This window comes from Ictalurus punctatus, chromosome 8, assembly GCF_001660625.3.
Source record: "Ictalurus punctatus breed USDA103 chromosome 8, Coco_2.0, whole genome shotgun sequence".
Lineage (NCBI taxonomy): Eukaryota > Metazoa > Chordata > Actinopteri > Siluriformes > Ictaluridae > Ictalurus > Ictalurus punctatus.
In genome coordinates, this window is record NC_030423.2 from 24,400,114 (window position 1) to 24,418,902 (window position 18,789).

The 18,789-nt window shown below is 38.1% G+C and overlaps 1 protein-coding gene across 2 annotated transcripts in view; it reads left to right on the top strand.

Moving 5' to 3' along the window:
- The window catches only part of aff2 (AF4/FMR2 family, member 2), a 263,231-nt gene that overhangs the window by 132,389 nt on the left and 112,053 nt on the right, over nucleotides 1–18,789 (top strand). For both annotated transcript variants that reach the window (XM_017474720.3, XM_017474719.3), the window contains exon 4: nucleotides 11,329–11,373. In XM_017474720.3, coding sequence (XP_017330209.1) covers nucleotides 11,329–11,373 — 45 coding nt within the window. The remainder of the gene's footprint in view (nucleotides 1–11,328; nucleotides 11,374–18,789) is intronic.

The window sequence follows — 18,789 nt, forward strand, 5'->3', positions numbered from 1 at the left end:
GTCCGGTCGTAGTCAATAATGTCGGTGGTTGAGCCGCTTGAGCTACGTGAGCTGAAGCCGAACAGCGAACGGTAAACTGACGCGCTTTACTAGCGGGTTAATTAACTCACGCAAACGCATCCTTATACACATATGAGATTAATCAGACATATACACAACATAAACCTAACATTGCAACCTGCTTCTGCACGAAATAATACGAATACACAAGTGGACTTGAGCGGGTAAGTCACGTTGTGAATACGCTCTTTCCGTAACAACGCACTAAAACATGGACAATGATTAACTAAAGCTTAAAGAGTTCACAATACTGTATTACAGTCGATTTTATTTGTTGTTTTGGTTGTATTGTTTTATTTTGATTGATGTCTCATTTATTTAGGATATTTATTCATTTATTTTGACATTTCAATTCCAATGTCTGAATATTCTTGAGAATTATAAACCCTCTTTGAAAGGGTGTGCTTGTATTATTATGCTATTATATTATCATTCTATCAGTGGCATTATATGAGTGGAGAACCATGTGACCATATTATGCCACTGATATAATGACAGTATAACGGCATGCTATTATGTTATCACTATTTCGGTGGCATAAAATGGTCACATGGTTATCGCAATGATTTCTGGGACAATTCAGTGTATCATCCAGCAAAAGTAGTTATCGTGACAGGCCTATTTCTTGCCAATTTAAAAAAAAAAAATAATAATTATGTTTAAATTTTTTTACCAAATTATTACCCTTTTATTTATGGAGTCGGAATGTTTCTCGGGTACGCAACCGCAGCTTCAAAGATGTAAAATCAGTCGAGGACTTGCAGTGGTTTGAAAAAGGTAGAAAATGTTTGAGATCTTTACAAAGATGACATATTCCGTACTTATTTAGATTGCTGGCATCCCATCTGTTAGGTTACCTTGAGGTCAGGCATTGCATTCTGTTTATTTCCCAAAATACTCTACCTAATTCCCAAGCCTCCATGGGAAGATTTTCTTCTTCTTAACTCTCATCAAAAGTCAGAACTAATCTCTCTGGTATACAATCAGCTTTTGACTTCAGATAATTATACTATAATTAGGATTAAAAGTGAAAAGCGTTGGGAGTGAGTTGTGAATTGGGTGGTGGTTTTACAGAGAAATGCTAGGTTTGTGCTATTGATAGGTTTCGTACAAGCACAGTGTGCACCTGGCTCGGGCTCTTTCAGTTTAAAATACTACATAGAGTTCCCTGTTCCAAAGCTCGGTTGTCTGAATTTTATCCGGTTATAGAAGACAGATGCGGCAAATATCAGGATTTCCTATGCAGTTTGAGCCATGTGTTCTTCTTATGTCCAGCATTGCATTGCTGATATCATATATGATATTCTAAAAAAAAAAAATCAAAGTTGAGGTTGTAGCAATATTTGGTGTTGCCAAAGACTGGAGTGAGTTTGATTCTAAACATGCTAACAAACCCCGGGCAGACAGTGGGTTAGCACGGGCTTAGTGGTTAGCACGTTCACCTCACACCTGGAGGGTTGGGGGTTCGTTTCCCGCTGCTGCCCTGTGTGTGTGGAGTTTGCATGTTCTCCAATGTCTTGCCTTAAACTGGAAACAATGTCTCGCCTTAAACTGGAAAAAGATGAGACAGAGGGAACTCTGATAGATTCCTGGTAAGGATAGGCGATATAGATATAAACCTTATCACGATATTTCATGGTATTTTTCGCAGTAACGATATAAATGACGTTATGAATATTGTAACATTCAACACAACATCTTTTTGGAGTTTGATGTTACTTGTTGACGCTTTCTCCTCACGTAACTTCCTGCTTTCGTCATATTCTGGTCGGTGTTTCCACCCTTTGTTGATACGGGTTTTTGACACTTTACAAATCACATACTTTTGATGTACTGTATCCGAGCCACTTACATATTACAGAGGAAGCGCCTTTTTTGGGGATAAATTCTTCTTCCTCGTCTACGGTTGGAACTCCGCCTTCCGCCATGCCTGTTCTCGTTCTACGTGTGAGATGCCGACATTGCAATTGTAACAGTATATCATGGATGATACGACATGGCACAGCCCGAATTTCTGGACAGATGGCAATCTTTTATAGCTAACTTCAATGCTCTGCAAATTCTGCCCCCTGGCTAACTTTTCAACTTTTCATCTGACCTCATCGGAGCATAAATTGCTGTTCTATAAGAGGAGCGAAACAATTTGGGCATGCTGTTATTGGAAAGTAATCAACTTTGCGGTTAACCCTGACTCCAGTTTGTCGTCGATTCTTTTTCTATAGCAGCACACTGGAGTGTTTTATTCCTTGCTTTATGTCTACTTGGGCTACCTTTTGAATTTAGTGATTGAGAAATGGTAGAATTATCTCATCATCATATCGTTTGAGTCCAAACCTTAACCACAAGTCTGTGTATTCTATTCTAAGTCTGTGTTTGTCCAGCTCTAATCATGCATTACTGAAAACTAGGCTTTCATCAGATACAGGTACTGAAAAGGCACTGAGGTACGAAATGAATGAAATGGTATGGCACGAAGTCTGCTACAGAATAACTGTAGCGTTTTTCCAAATTCGTGTAGTCAGAGAACCTTTTCAAATAAATTCCATGGACTACTTAAGTACAGATATATTTCCTGATTAACATTATATACACCGATCAGCTATAATATTAAAACCACCTGCCTAATATTGTGTAGGTCCCTCTTGTGCTGCCAAAACAGCTCTGACCCGTCAAGGCACGGACTCTACAAGTCCTCTGAAGGTGTGCTGTGGGATCTGGCACCAAGACCTTACGCTTGCCCATTTTTCCTGCTTCCAACACATCAACTTCAAGAACTCGCTGTTCACTTGTTGCCAAATACTGTATATTCCACCCCTTAAAAGATGCCATTGTAACAAGATAATCAATGTTCTTCACTTCACCTGTCAGTAGTTTTAATGTTATACATTTAATGTATAATGTAATGTGTACAATAATATTCTGTGTATTTATTACAGCCATAGAGCATTCTATTTCTGAATTTTACACCACCCCAGTTCACATAATTTGCCCTAGAAATAATTAAAAGAAATTACGGGCGGAATGTCCACTTAATTCAAATATGTAAGTTGAACAATAGGTAAATATTGGCAGGTTTAGGTGAAACTCGTTAAATAGAAATATGTACATTTACTAAATTCATTTGTTATAGTAACACGGACATTATATCCAAGTGGAAATCCTGCGCTTAATTTAAATGTTCGTTCATGATTTTTATTATTCATTTATTTTCAGTGTGGAAGTTTTTGAGTTATTGAGGTTGTGGATGAAATCCATTCACAATTCAAAACAATCAAACAATAGTAGCTATAAGAAAAATGATAAATATTATAACTTTGATAATGGTGGGTTGTGATTTCCACTTCTCTAACCATTTATTTGTCTTTTTTTTTTAAAACCACAGCCCCCAGTTTGAGAACTACTGCTGCGGAACAATATAATTGTGCGTAATTATAGGAGGGAGATATTCAGCGTACTGTTGGGATGTGAGGACCGCACCATTGTGCTGACAGAAATTCAATAGTCGATGTCAATATTCTACCATCATGTGTTTCCGTAGAAATGTCAAGAGAACTCAGTCACGTTGAACGTGTCAGTAAACATGAGGTTCGTGTGGAAGTTCATCAATATAATGACATTATCTCTGCCATTGTGTTTCAGTTGCTGATTTCAGAGGAAGGCATTGAACTAGGGATTAGTCGGCCGTATCAAATCTTCAAATTTTACAAGAACATTTAAAAAGTTTAATAGTAGATTCGAATAAAAAATGGTGTTTGTCGTTCCGTAAGTGTTTTTTTTTAGTAATATTTTGCCTGAACATTACTAATATATATATATATATATATATATATATATATATATATATATATATATATATATATATATATATTTTTTTTTTTACTTTTTACAATTTTTTTCCTAAATTTTCTCGAAAATTTTCTCCCAATTTGGTCATTTGCTAATTCCTATCCACACACCCACACACCCAAACATGGTGGTGCTTCTGTTCTGTATTAAAGCTAATAAACATGAAATTCTATGAACTGTGCCTTATTTTGACCAACAGTAAGATTCAGTACAAAATTATATATGAAATAAATTACTTTGGGGTGCGCTGTTATCGAAAAATAATCAACGATGGGGTGGTGTGACCGTGGCCCTGTGTGTGCGGAGTTTGCATGTGCTGCGGGGGTTTCTTCCGGGTACTCCAGTTTCCTCCCCCAGTCCAAAGACATGCATGGTAGGCTGATTGGCATGTCTAAAGTGTCCGTAGTGTATGAATGGGTGTGTGAGTGTGTATGTGATTGTGCCCTGCGATGGATTGGCACCCTATCCATGAAGATGGATGGATGGAAGGATGGAGTGGTGTGATGTGACCCAACGTGAAGCGGAGTTAGTTTTACCACACCGAAGTTGATTACTTTCCAATAACAGCACACCTGGAAGTGCGTTATTCCTCATATATATAGACCACAGCAAATTTGGCAACGATTATGATTTGTATTTATTAATAAGTGATTTTTTTTTTTTCAACAGTTTATAGTTACATTTAATTTCTTCCATCATAGCAGCTATAAAACAAGAAAAGAAAAAAAAAATCCAGTGTTGAATTGAGAACTCAGCAGCACAGTAGTATATTTAATTGCTGTCGTTATACATTTGAAATAGTTTTACGTTTTCCGACTCTGTTCTCAAAATCCATAATGAGGTATTGAGATTAACACTATGGACATTTTTCAGGCAAGAAAGATTCATTAAACTCGCTGATTACCACAACGCTGTGGAAAACAATCTCGCCGCAGGCCTCGGAAAGCTCAGTAAAAGCTGATGAATCACCGGAACAAGCGTTAGTGAGTCACTCAACAACACGACCATCTCTATTTTTCTAATTTAATTGAACTACAGTACGTCTGGCAACAGCTGAACGATTATTCGAAGGGAGAAAAAAACAAACCAGAGCTGTCAATACAGGCTACAGCAGGAAGTGTGAGCCTGCCGTTTGTCGCATTGACTTCAGTTTACGTGAAGCCTCGTGTTATTGGCTGTTTATTCGTTTACTCGCCTCCCCAAGGATCGTGTTTCACAGATGTAGACGTACTTCACAAACGTGTTGTTTTGCAGTTTCTTTGGAAAGCACAACAGGGTCGGTTTGCGGTTAGAACGGACCTCTTACGATGTCTCTAGAAATATTTTGTTTATTTTACTTAATATTTTTTTTATTATTTATTTGTGAGACATGAAATTCCACAGGAGTGGTCGTAATTGAATTACTGGAAATGGCAATGCTTATATCTGTCACAACTACAGATTTGTGAGTCTGCGGGAACGTTTCTGTCTGAAGATAAATGTTACATTTCATTTCCTGGCTTGTGCGTGTATGTCATGAACTAGTTACGTAAACGTTATACTGAATCGCAGAAATCTACAATCACAAGTGGGATTGATTGTCAGACAGTGATACATACAGAATTTCTTGACATTAAATGTAGGTCGTTGTTTTTCAGAAAGTGAAAGTGGGATTTATTATTCAGGAGGAGAATTGGGATTTTCTGCGCATTCACTTTTTTTTTTTTTTAGCCTTTTTTTTTGTTTTGTTTTTGTTTTTTTCAACAAGCATGACCTGGTCGAGTCTGAATCATGCACGATGGTGTGTGTAGAAGAAGGGCAAAGTGCATGGACCTGAGCACCTCTCTCTCTCTCTCTCTCTCTCTCTCTCTCTCTCTCTCTTGCTCTCACTTGTTCTCTTTGTCTCTTTCTCTTTGTCAGTAGTTCAAAGACAGCATTATGCATGATGGTTCAAATTAAGAACGGCTTCAGAAGAAGACATAGATCAGGTTGCAGAGCAAAAATCACCTCATGATCAATCTTTTTATTTATTTATTTATTTATTTATTTATTTATTTATTTATTTAGAGTTCATTGCCATAATTCTTTCTGGGGTTTTTTTTGTTGTTGTTTTTTTTTGGGGTCAGAACTTCATACTCTAGATATTCCCTCTTTCTGAATCCATCTCCCTTTTCTTGTCATATCTTTTTCACATTTTTAGATTGACTTGTTACCTTCCAACCAAGCCCCACCTCAACACACACACACACACACACACACACACACACACTCCTGCAAAGAAGAAGAACTTCCTTTTCTCCTCTCATCTCATCTGCCTACTCATCTATATCAGGACACAAGTCCCTTCATAGGGCTGCACCAGCTGTCACTGTCGACTGTGCTGCGTCCTTTTTTTTTCCCTGCCATCCATCATCCCAACCCTCTCATTTCCACACCAATCCGCCGTCTATTGTCAGACGGAGAGACAGGTTAGACTCATCCGTCCTCCCTCCATCTCCATCTCCATCTCCCTTCCCTTCTCAGTTGGGAGTGTTTGTTCGTTGAGGCACTCTTCCACTTTTTAAGCACAATTTACACCGGGCTAAGTGCTCACTGCAGCTCCTCACTTTGATGGCTTGTTGTTTTTTTTCTCTTTTTCTTCATAAAAAAAAAAAAAAAAAAAAAAGGACGAATGGATTTTTTTTCTGCTGTTCCACAGACTGCTATTTCAGAGAAAAATACATTCCTGCCCCAGTAATTGCCACCACAATATTACGCCGGATCTTTCCATAATTCAACAATATGTCTTCTATGTATATGTCTCTGAAAGGTTGCTGCAGTCAAGAAGTGATGGACACTTCCCCCCCCATGTGTTTCTGCAGCCATGGCACACAAAAAAATTAATAAATAAATCTCAGAGACTGACACTTAGCGTGATCTGTATATCTATATCTGCCAATTAAAAAGCTTGTTTTTTTTTTTTTTTTCTTCGCCTGGAAAGAGGCACGGTGCTAAATTGATCTCAGAGAAAAGGAACAGCAATCTGGCTTCCCGTGATTCAAACTGGCTTCTGAATCATGAATCAGCGCTCGCTTTGATTTGTTTTTTAGAAAATGTATTAACGCAATAGCAATATCTTTATTTTTAAATTCTTGTCAGTATATCATATACTGTATGCACTGTGGGTGGCTTAGTGGGTGACACGTTGCCTCGCACCTCCAGGGCTGGGGGTTTGATTCCCGACTCCGCCCTGTGTGCGTGGAGTTTGCACGTGTTCTCCCCGTGCTTCGGGGGGGGGTTTCTTCCTGGTACTCCGGTTTCCTCCTCCAGTCCAAAGACATGCATTGTTGGCTGATTAGCATCTCTAAATTGTTCGTGTGCTTGTGTGCTGCTATGGGTTGGCACCCCGTCCACCTTGTGCCTAGAGTTCCGTGGGAGAGGCTCCAGGTTCTCCTGCGACCCTGTGTAGGATAAGCGGTATGGAAAATGGATGCACTGTTTGGAAGAAAAAAGCAAAAAAAAAAAAAAAAATGACTAGTAATTTTTTTCTGGTTTCCAAACATTCTGCAGTTTGTTTGTTTTTTTTTACTTACATATTCTTTCTCGACCATATTTCAACCTGCAATGCTTTTTTTTGTCATTCTCATGAGACATTGACTATCAGAGAGAAATCATTTGTAAAGCCATTCAATCAGTCTGTAGCTGCAGGAAAGTAGAGGATTCCTGCCATACAGCAGAAATAAGATCTCAGCTGGACAGCTGGCATTTTTACTCAACAACACCAAGGAATATGAGGGACAAAGAGGAACGCAAGTGCTATTACTACATCTATATCCCCAGCAAAAATGTGCCCTATCTCTGAAATGTCGCAGTAGCGACATTTGCATGATATTCGGTTATTTTGTTTGAACTTCTATAAGAGCAAAGCATAACGGCAGAACCCCCACCAAAAAAAAAAAATAAAAAAAAAAAAACAACTTTGCTGGCATAAACAATTTAGCAGCATGCATGAATCCCCTCTTTATGTCTCTGACATTTCTGTCAGCCCACAGGCAATATAAAGCAAGCTTTGCATTCGGCACATGGCGTCAAAAAAAGCGCCTTTTAGCATCTCGGCTGGAATCGAAATGGGGTTCACCACAGGTAACTCAGAAATGAACTCCAGTGTCAGAGCAATAGGCTCGCTCTAGCACACTCCTAATATCGGAGCAAAGAAGGACAATGCCGGAGCAACATCTGATTAGAGCAACTCAGCCTGAACATTACGTTTCTATGGGAACAGGATATTATGTGCCAGTCCTGACAAAACAGGAAGTTTATGTCTGCCGGCTTGCTGCATTTGTAATGCGCACTCTGGCCTTGCTAGCTGTGTGAATTATTTTATTTCTTTATTTATTCTTCTTCAGCTAACTGAAATTAGGTTGATTAGAATGGAGATATTAGAAAAGTGTGTTGATCATGTTTTGGTATCTTATTTTTGTTCAGCCGCGTTTTTCTTTAATTATGACTAGGACTGAAATGTTTTAGCCGTATCAGAAAGATACGTTCATTTCTTAACATGTCCCTAATTACTACCTTGGCTAGCTAGCTTGGTCTTATAATTGTAATTAAACAGTGTCGACCTTCCACATGAATTCATTGACCAGGTTTAGGTTATTTAGCTTGAATATATGATGCTAATGAGTTAATGATACTGTAAGATCAGCTAGATCACAGACATTTTGAACTGATTACAGACTAAAATGATCAGACTTATGGCTTTTTCTCTATGGTACGTAGCTATGCAACAGTTTGATCAAAGATCAATATTTCAGGAAATCTCACGTAGGTAACATGAATTTTTAAATCTTTAGACTGATTTTTTCGCTGTGTTTGTTAAAAACGGCTCCGTTTTTAACAGTAGTTGTCCGGTAGACAACATGATCTTTGCAGGAAAATCGGCAAGACAAGATTATAATGTAAATAAATACATTTCCATGTTCCTCGTTTTCTTTTGACCAGAATCCAACCACAGTGGCCATGTTCAAACCTGGCATTATGAATCTCTCTGATCGGATTTCATACATCGTTTCTGCTCGAGGATGGCTGTCATGCACAGCTATTATCTCCAGTCTTCTGCTCCATTTATTGCCAGGCAGAAATGCCCCACGAATTCTATTTCATCTACGTGTACGGGCTGTTTCAAAAGTTTTAACTGCGTGGCTTTTTTTTTTTTCTTCTTCAAAATTTGCATTGAATTTTTTATTTTTTTTATTTTTTTTGCGGAAAACTACTTGAATTGGCAACATTGCAACATTCACAGTGATGTTTGTTGGTAAATGAGACCTTTGAGCTGCACTCCTGTTCTACGCACGTGAATCAAAGAGAGCTTGGTCTGAGTACGTGTTGTAATGTTGTCTCATGGTGCATTGTGATGATGTCACATGACAGGCCTTGTTCCAAAAATGTGGAAAATCTCCAGTCATTCTGAACAACTGCAAGCTCCTCGGAATATTGCAGAGTTTCCTTGATTTGTGTTCATTTCTGCGATCGCGAAATTCACGAAAAAGTCGAGGGATTGTTTATCCATTAGCCTAGTGGAAGAGAGCTCTACCTCTACCCCAAGGATTGCATATTTTCTGGCTACATCGATTAGTTGGTGCTCTGTTGCTGTATGGGATGCATCGAGATGCATTCACGTTCACAATACAAATGTGATGCGCATCCCAGACCACCTCCGGTACTGAAGTTTGAGCGCGATACATCTTTGAGACGATCACCTGGAACGCCGTCAGCGACATCTTAGGGGTTTTCCCAGACCGCCACACGTCATCGTACACAACAATGCAATGACACAGCAAATCTTTGACTAAGGAACGAAGGAACTCCTGGTCTGATAGTGCGATGGGTTGTTTTTTTTCTTAGCAGCAGCCAGGTCTAGCACATTGTGCCATGGCAGCTGGACAGAGTGGACAGTTTCCCCCTCAGGCCATTTGACTTTTAGAGAAAATGCTGGCTTCCTTCCATGCCAGGAGAGGACTGATGTCATCATCCAGCCACACACTAGAGAAGAGTCTCTCTCGAGCAGCTTTGCGCAGCTCAAGTGTCCTTGATTGCACTAAGTGTGCACCAAGAAAGGAAGCAGCAGCAGCAAAGAAGGTTAAACTTTCGAGATAATTAATTGTCAGTGCTATCCAGTGATATGGCTAAAGTGAAAAAGTAGCAGGGAAAAAAAAATACTCTGCGCATACTGAATTGACCGTTATTAAACAACGCTTATGTCCCTGATGCTCAACCAACTGTGCACCATTTCGTAGTGTTTAATTACTATTTTCCTCAACTTGCTTAAAAGTGTTGGTGAGTTATTGCAACATGTATACTCGCTGACATTTCTCTCCCTTATGATAGGCTGATGCAAGCTGGTGATTATCTAGCTCCCAGCATGCCTGTGTGCAATGCATAAGCCATAACGGTAAAAAAAAAAAAAAAAAAAAACATTTTAAATTACAGCGGCCTAATTTCAGCCTGATGTGTCTCAAAATAAAAAGTCATTTCCTTCAATTTTATGAGAGTGAATTCATGACTGAAAATTCCAGCCTTGTTAAAAGTATCACTGTCTGTAACTTTTCTTATGCGTATTCTTTCAACTTTTTACAAGTTTGCAGTCATGAGACGGCTAAGTTAGCGAACAGTACTCGTGGCGCTAAGGTTACCTTATATTAGCTTTCCTTATCTTTTTTAATCCATCTACGAGTCAAGTGTATATTTATAGAATAATTAGCACTAAAAGAACGAAAGAAAGAAAGAAAATGATATTAAACAATTAAAAATGTAAACAATTTTAAAAAAATAAAAGCTTAAAATATGCAAAATCTTTTTTTTTTTTTAAGTACAAACTTTGTTGTAGATTTTTAATTTTATGACTTCTACATGATCAAGTCAGTATAAAAAAAAAAACATTGTAGCTTCCCAAACATTAGTTTTCTAGCACAAAATGAAATTTCGAAAGTATTGGCGCCCTACGCGGACGGCTCTCGAAAGTATTGGCGCCCCGTCCCGTTTTTTGCCACGGCAAGCACCACTCACATTTTCTTCAGGAAATGTACACGTCTAGTTTCCTTATACGACTGCACAAATTGTACTGGAGACTACTACTTTCATTTTTATTTTTTTTGTCACACTAGATATTGGCTTTGTTTCATTTACTACTGTTTACTGCTCTTTATGGTATTTTTAAAAAAAATTATGAAGAAACATTTCATTTCATTATTTTTGAAGGCGTCTTTGCTCTACAGCATTTCTTTGCATGTGCCTAAGACTTTTGCACAATACTATATATATTATAAGCTTACTTGATAAATAGCCAGTGAGTCTTGATACAAGTTAGGTGCACTTACTATTCTTTTCGTTTCCCATGTCCTGCATTTCCTTGACCATTTTTGCCATTTTAATGTAATTGTGATTTTTCTTTTCTTCCCCATGCAGGTCAGTCTGCCCAATGACTCCAGCTGTGTGGAGGAGATTTTGCGGGTAAGTGAATAATTGCACCTGCTTCCCACACCTCTCACAGTGACACTTTAGAATGGCTTCTTATCGTATAAGCCGTATTAAGAAGGAACATACAAAAGAAAGTTATTACTCTTCATGGATTTGCAGCACAAGTTCTCTTCTCTTCCTGTTAGTTATTAAATGGAAAATTACATGCTAATTTAGTTTCTTCATTACCGATGTTGTTGCTCAGAACGTGCAGCTGCTTGCGCTCTTCTATTACGTTTGTAGATCGGTTTCTCTCGTCCTCTGAATAGGCATTGAGTTACTCTGATGAGCTACATCTTAGTTTATGCCCTGTTCCATTAAGCAGTGTTTCGCAGGCAACCTGGAGCGTGTCAGTCTCTCAGAGTGCATGGAGAGCTTGTCATGACTCAGATATGACTCACGATCCCATCGCACCGTGTCAGTCACGTGAGCAAAGCCACGTGATATGAATATGAAAAGTGTCTAAATGGTTTCAGTTTCACCAGTCAGTCCTTGATTTGAGAAAGTGTTTATCTCATATAATCATGGCTAAGAAGCTGTTAAGCCTTGGGGGAAAAGTGAAAGTCAGTATTAGTTATTAGAGATGTGGAGCACAAGCAAAGCGCATTCAATTGCATTTATTCGTTGGGTAGGTATTATCCAAAGTGACTTTAAAATGCAAGTCAATCCTGGGATTTAAACCCACAACCTTCTGGTCACTAGCACAGATCCTTAATGCTCTGATGTCGCAATTCCTGTTGGCTTGAAGCTTGAAAACAGTCAAGTCTTACCAATTTTACTTTAATACCTTTATAACGTTAATAACGATGAACTTCATTTATCAATCTTTCCGGAAAGTTGCTTTTGTAGGCTAAACAGAACTAAAACATTCCCACCAAATTTAGAAACATCTATACATATATTATATATTATTTTATATAATTAGGTCTTAGACAAGGAAAAAAACAAACAAAAAGACCCATTTTGCAACAGGCAAAACAATCACACTTCTAAGGACTAACAAACAGTCTGAATTAAAGCTTATGATAAAGATAACAATTTCCCAAATCTGCATGTAACATTAGCAGACCAAACTTGTAGCTGGACTGAGTTTTGAAGTGTAAACGCTTCACCTCTTTAACACACTAGACTCAAAAACATATCCAAAGGCTCTGCTTTGCACCGGTTACCATTAGCTTTAAAAATGGAGCAGATGAAAGAGGCTTGACCTGCTTTCTTCACCCCTATCTGACATTTTCTTTCACTCTTCTGTTCGCTAGCGCTCCAGCCCTCAGGGTCTAGTTTATCACGGCTAGAAATGTTTATAGATTGATATCACCTCTACACAGAGAAAGGAACAAGATTGTATCTTACACAGAGAAACATGAGTAAACAGAAGGAAAACAAAGGCACGGAGATTATTCAGTACTAACCGAGGATTTAGATAAAAACCTGCAACCTTTACAAATTGAGACTGACTCATAATTCGGTTGTTTTGCATTGTTAATGTGAAATATTTATTCTGGAGATTGTAATGTGTAATTACACATTGTACAGTGGAACAGTGGAACTAAGAGCAGCCTTTTGTGACTCCTCATAATGGATAACATGAAAGCGTGATGCACGTTGTCTTTCTGTCACAGACACACACACACACACACACACACACACACACACACACACACACACACACACACACACACACATTGGGTGGTCTCTCCCTAGACTGCCATTAATTGCAGTGGAATTGTTTTTGTCTTGATTCAGGTTTGTTCATTAGAGCAGGCGAATGTAATAAAAGTACGAGTAGTAGTAGTAGGAGGAGGGGGAGGAGGAGGAATAGTGTAGGAAGTAGTAGTAGGAGGGGAGGAAGAAGCAGTAGTAGTGGTGGTGTTGGTAAGTAGAAGTAGCAGTAATTGTTGTAGAAGTTGTTGTAGTAGAAGTAGCAATTATAGTAGTAGTAGAAGGAGAAGTAGTAGTAATAGTAGAAGTAGCAGTAGTAGCAGCAGCAGTAGTAGTAGTAGCAGTAATAGTAGAAGTAGTAGTAGTAGTAGTAGTAGTAGTATCAGCAGTAATAGTAGAAGTAGTAGTAGTAGTAGTACTAGCAGTAATAGTAGAAGTAGTAGTAGTAGTAGAAGTAGCAGTAGTAGTAGCAGTCAGTAATAGTAGAAGTAGCAGCAATAGTAGTAGTAGCAGCAGCAGCAGTAGTAGTAGCAGTAATATTAGAAGTAGCAGTAATAGTAGTAGTAGTAATAGTAGAAGTAGTAGTAGTAGTAGTAGTAGTAGCAGTAGTAGTAGCAGCCAGTAATAGTAGAAGTAGCAGCAATAGTAGTAGTAGCAGCAGCAGCAGTAGTAGTAGCAGTAATATTAGAAGTAGCAGTAATAGTAGTAGCAGTAATAGTAGAAGTAGCAGTAAAAGTAGAAGTAGTAGTAATAGTAGAAGTAGTAGTAGTAGCAGTAATAGTAGTAGAACTAGTAATAGCAGTAGTAGTAGAAGTAGCAGTAATATTAGAAGTAGCAGCAGCATCAGTAGTAGTAGCAGTAATAGTAGTAGTAGTAGCAGCAGTAGTAGTAGAAGTAGCAGTAATATTAGAAGTAGCAGCAGCATAAGTAGTAGTAGCAGTAATAGTAGAAGTAGCAGCAGTAATAGTAGTAGTAGTAGCAGCAGTAGTAGTAGAAGTAGCAGTAATAGTAGAAGTAGTAGCAGTAGTATTAGAAGTAGTAGTAGCAGCAGTAATAGTAGTAGTAGTAGCAGCAATAGTAGAAGTAGCAGTAGTATTAGAAATAGTTGTAGTAGCAGTAATATTAGTAGTAATAGTAACTGTACTGTATGTTTTACATTTAAAAGATTACTCATTCAGTGAGTGAGACTCTGTTGCAGTATTATGATTTGCAGCTTAATCCATTTGTAGAAATGAATGTGCAGAAAGTCAGTGTGTTTTTTGTTTGTTTATTCAAAATGGTAACGTGTTAATTGATTTTGTCCCTGTGTTTGCTGAATAATTGTAATGATCATGGTTTATAATCATGGTTCTAATTGTCGTTTGTAATTAATGCTGTAATCCTTTTAGCAGTTACGGTGCAGCACTAGCAAACATTGTTTACTCGAGACATTTCAACTTTTCAAGTGTAGAGGTGAAAATTGGAAGGAAACGAATGTGCTTTAAATACTGAAGGGACAACCAGTGTGCGTGTCAGGTACCTTCAGTTTTCTGTGTCCTGGGAAGCTGAGTGGTTAAGGACTTGCACCACTGGCCAGAGGACTGTTAAATTCCCCGGGCTGGACATGGACTTGCTTGGGCTTTTCAGCTAAACTTTTAACCTTCGACTGGTCCAAGAGTCTGACCCTGCTTTCCGACTATGTATTTCCATGTGTGTGAGACTCGGCAATGGGACATGACCTCAAGGAGACTCTATAGAGACTGTATAAATCATTACGTGTCCGGGATAGATAGCCGAGAAGAAAGCGCACATGCGTGTTTATGTTGATTTCTGAGCGTGTGTGCGTAAGCTTGGTCCTGTGCTGACCAACAGAATAGCCGAAGATTCATCATATCGGGCAGTAAGGTTCCAGCGCCGGTGGTATTATTCGCAGCTTTTATGAAAGGTAATGCTTCATCGTCTGCATTAACGCCGAGGTGGCAGTATGAAAGACCCGGCACCTCATTTATCTCAGCCTGTGACTCAGACTGATCGGGCCAGAGGGGAAGAGGACAAAACAACGTTTAGGAAGAATCCGAAGTGTGTGAAGCCACTGTATTATAAACACGTTGAAATACCTGGGCTCTTGACTCGGCTCTCGTGAAAAAGATTAGGAAAACGATCCGGCTGAAAAGATTCGGAGCGTCAGAGTTAGATGGAAATTAGATTTAGTATGGGTGTTTGCTAGAGAAACAAAAAGCCTGCTTTAAACAGCATCGTTTATATATTATCAGCTAATCAAATCGTCCCAGCCTAATAATAAACAGATTCGAATTGTGTTGTTATTTAACAAAGGAAAACATAGAATCATTGATATGCTGAGGTTTTCAGTTAGGAGATGCTTATTTAGCAGTTATGGAAGGAGTCTCCAGTGTCAGTGCTTTGTAACTGGCGGTTTTCCGTCTGTCAGGATGGAGTCTTTGCACCTTTGTGATTTTAAGCTTATATATTTTTTATTTGTTCTATTAACTTCAAGAGAAAGGCAAAAGAGAGACCTGAAAGGGAACGACTACTTATACGTAGCCGCTAAAGCATACAGCTGAGGTCATAAGTTTACATATGCCTTGCAGAATCTGGAAAATGGTCATCTTTTTTTTTTAATAAGAGCGATAATAAAAAGTGCATTGTGTTGTTTATTTAGTTCTGCCCTGAATAATCTATTTCACATAACAGATGTTTACATGTAGTCCACAAGACACAATAATAACCGAATTTACACAAATGAACCACTTCAAAAGTTTACACACGCTCGATTCTTAATCCCGTGTGTCGTTACCTGGATGTGTTTATGTTTTGTGAGAGTTGTTCACGAGTCCCGTGTTTGTCCTGAGCAGTTAAACTGCCCACTGTTCTTCAGAAAAATCCTCCAGGTCCTGCACATTCTTCACTTTTCCAGCATCTTCTACATATTTGACTCCTTTCCTTTGAACAGCGACTATATGATGTCGAGATGCATCTTTTCACACTGAGGACGACTGAGGGACTCGTACACGACTATTACAAAAGGTGCAAACGTTCACTGATGGTCGAGAAGGCGACACGATATAGGATTAAGAGCCGGGGGGTGTAAACTTTTGAACAGGATGATCGGTGTAAATTGTCATTATTGTCATTTGTTTAAAGATCTTTTTTTTATTATTTTTCATTTAATACTGCCCTTCAGACGCTACATAATATATTTACATGTTTCCCAGAAGACAGAATAAATAAAACTTATATAAAAATTTCTACATTTACATTCCACAAAATAAATCTACCTCTAAACGAATAAAAAGAATAAAAATCAAACTGTTGGCAAATCGCTGTGGTGTAAGCGGAATAAAGCACTTCAGGATGTGATGTTTCAGAAAACTTCTCTGTTTACTGATTACCTTCCGGTAACATCCGGAAGTGTTTTGTTCTTTACTTGGAGAACAGGGAAATGGAATTCCATACAGCGTATAATTGTTACAAAATAGGGGTTTTAAAGCATGACAGCTCTAGTTTGTTCAAAGAACAAGCATACCAGCCCATTAAAAGGGAAATCATATTTCTACCTTGCATTGACAAACTACTGGAGGCAGCTGCAAGTATTTATCTTTGAAACATTGTGTAGACCCACTGTAGTTTTTGTGTAACTGGGTGAAGTAGGGGGTTGGTCTAGATGTAAGCTGCTCATGGATTAATGCGGTCTGACTCACCTCATGCATGCTGATAGTTAAACAGTGCATCACAAATGTGTGTGTGTGTGTGTGTGTGTGTGTGTGTGTGTGTGTGTGTGTGTGTGTGTGTGTGTGTGTCTATGAACATAGGAGCAGCAGATGATACATGCATCTTCAGGGCATTTGGGAAAGAGCATACACACACACACACACACACACACAAATATAATGCTTCACAAACTGTCTAAAAAGATATATCATACCTCTTTGTTCTACTATGGACCACTCATCTAGCTTATTATAGTATAGTAACTATTATTCTATCTACTATTATTATACTGTATGTTTATAATAACATTATATTTTAAGGAACAAATAACACGCTCGCCTCACACCTCCAGGGTTGGGGGTTCGATTCCAGCTGTTGCCCCGTGTGTGCGGAGTTTGCGTGTTCTCCCCGTGCTGCGGGGGTTTCCTCTTCCAGTCCAAAGACATGCATGGTAGGCTGATTGGAATGTCCAAAGTGTCCCTTGTGTGTGAGTGTGTATGTGGTTTTGCCCTGAGATTGATTGACACCCTGTCCAGGGTGTACCCCACCTTGTGCCCCATGCTCCGTGGGATAGGCTCCAGGTTCCGCGCAACCTTGAAGGATATAGAAAATAGAAAACGGTATAGAAAATGGCTGGATGGATGGATGGACATAAACTAAGGGGTTAATTAAGGCCTTGTTATCAGTATAAGTAAAGCCATTTCACCATTAATAAAGCCCTATTATGCATTGCGACATAACTGCAGATCTGTTATATAAAAATGAGATGAGTAATAATTGCATTATTAGTGCCATTAGTAAATGTGCAATAACTACTTGTTGTCCAAATTACAGAGCATGAAATAACCTAATTGGAGAATTTATTAGTCTCAATTCTGCATGTTAGACCTTTAGGGTCTTGCTATGGGTTGAAGAGATCTCGATGTTCCGATGTTGGTGTTCGTCAGACAGGCTGTGAATGAAACAAATTGGCCTATGTGTGAACTAACTAAGGAATAATACACTACAGTCCAGGCTTTTAGATGAAATTCTACAAAAATGTGGATTATTTTGGAATAACAGCATGGTCTATTGCCAAACAATTCCGAATTCAGTTACTAATATATTTTTGTTATTCATTACTAAATGAGATATTGTGCATTTTATTGGTTTAGATTGACATTTTAATGCTATGGAACATGCATGAGACACACGTTTGTTCTTGTTATCGCTTGCGTTATAAACATTTCCTATTCGCCTGTATTCTCTCTCTTGAAGTTAATGCGCCAAAAATAGTCATAAGCTTCACCACATCAATGATCATACATTTTTCCTTGTTAAATAGCAACGTGTTTTATTTTATTTTATATACTTTTTTTTAATTAGTAGTCTTAGATTATGTGGAGCGTCTGCCATACACGAGCTGTTAGAATATAGAAAGAGTAATGTATTAGAATGAGCACGTTTATACAGTATAAAATTATCGTTTATATTACAGCTGCAACTCCTGTCTGCCTGAGCAGTTCAGTCCAGTATATCAAATGAATCCACACATTCTGACCAATCAGATTTGAGAATGTAATGTAAACTTTTGAACTGGTTCATTTGTGTAAATTCGGTTATTATTGTGTCTTGTGGACTATATGTAAACATCTGTTATGTGAAATAGATTATTCTGGGCAGAACTAAATAAACAACACAATGCAATTTTTATGATTCTTTTCTTTATTATTTTATTTTTTTTTTAATTATTAACATTTTGCAGATTTCGCAAGGCGTATGTAAACTTCCTCAACTGTATGTCAGTAAAGGTCTTTAAATGTGCTTAAAATAAAGTGTTACTGTATATTTACTGTACTTTTTTTTATTACAACACTTTTTGATGTAAGAAAATGGAAATAAAACTTATTTCATGAGAAATTCAAAAATAAATAAATAAATAAATAAAAATAATAACACAAGGGTTTAGGTTGGATTATGCCCTAACCCTGACATTAACCTTCATAAATTTTCACATGATTTTTGCAAATTGTTTAAAAAAAAAAGAAAAAAGAAAAGAAA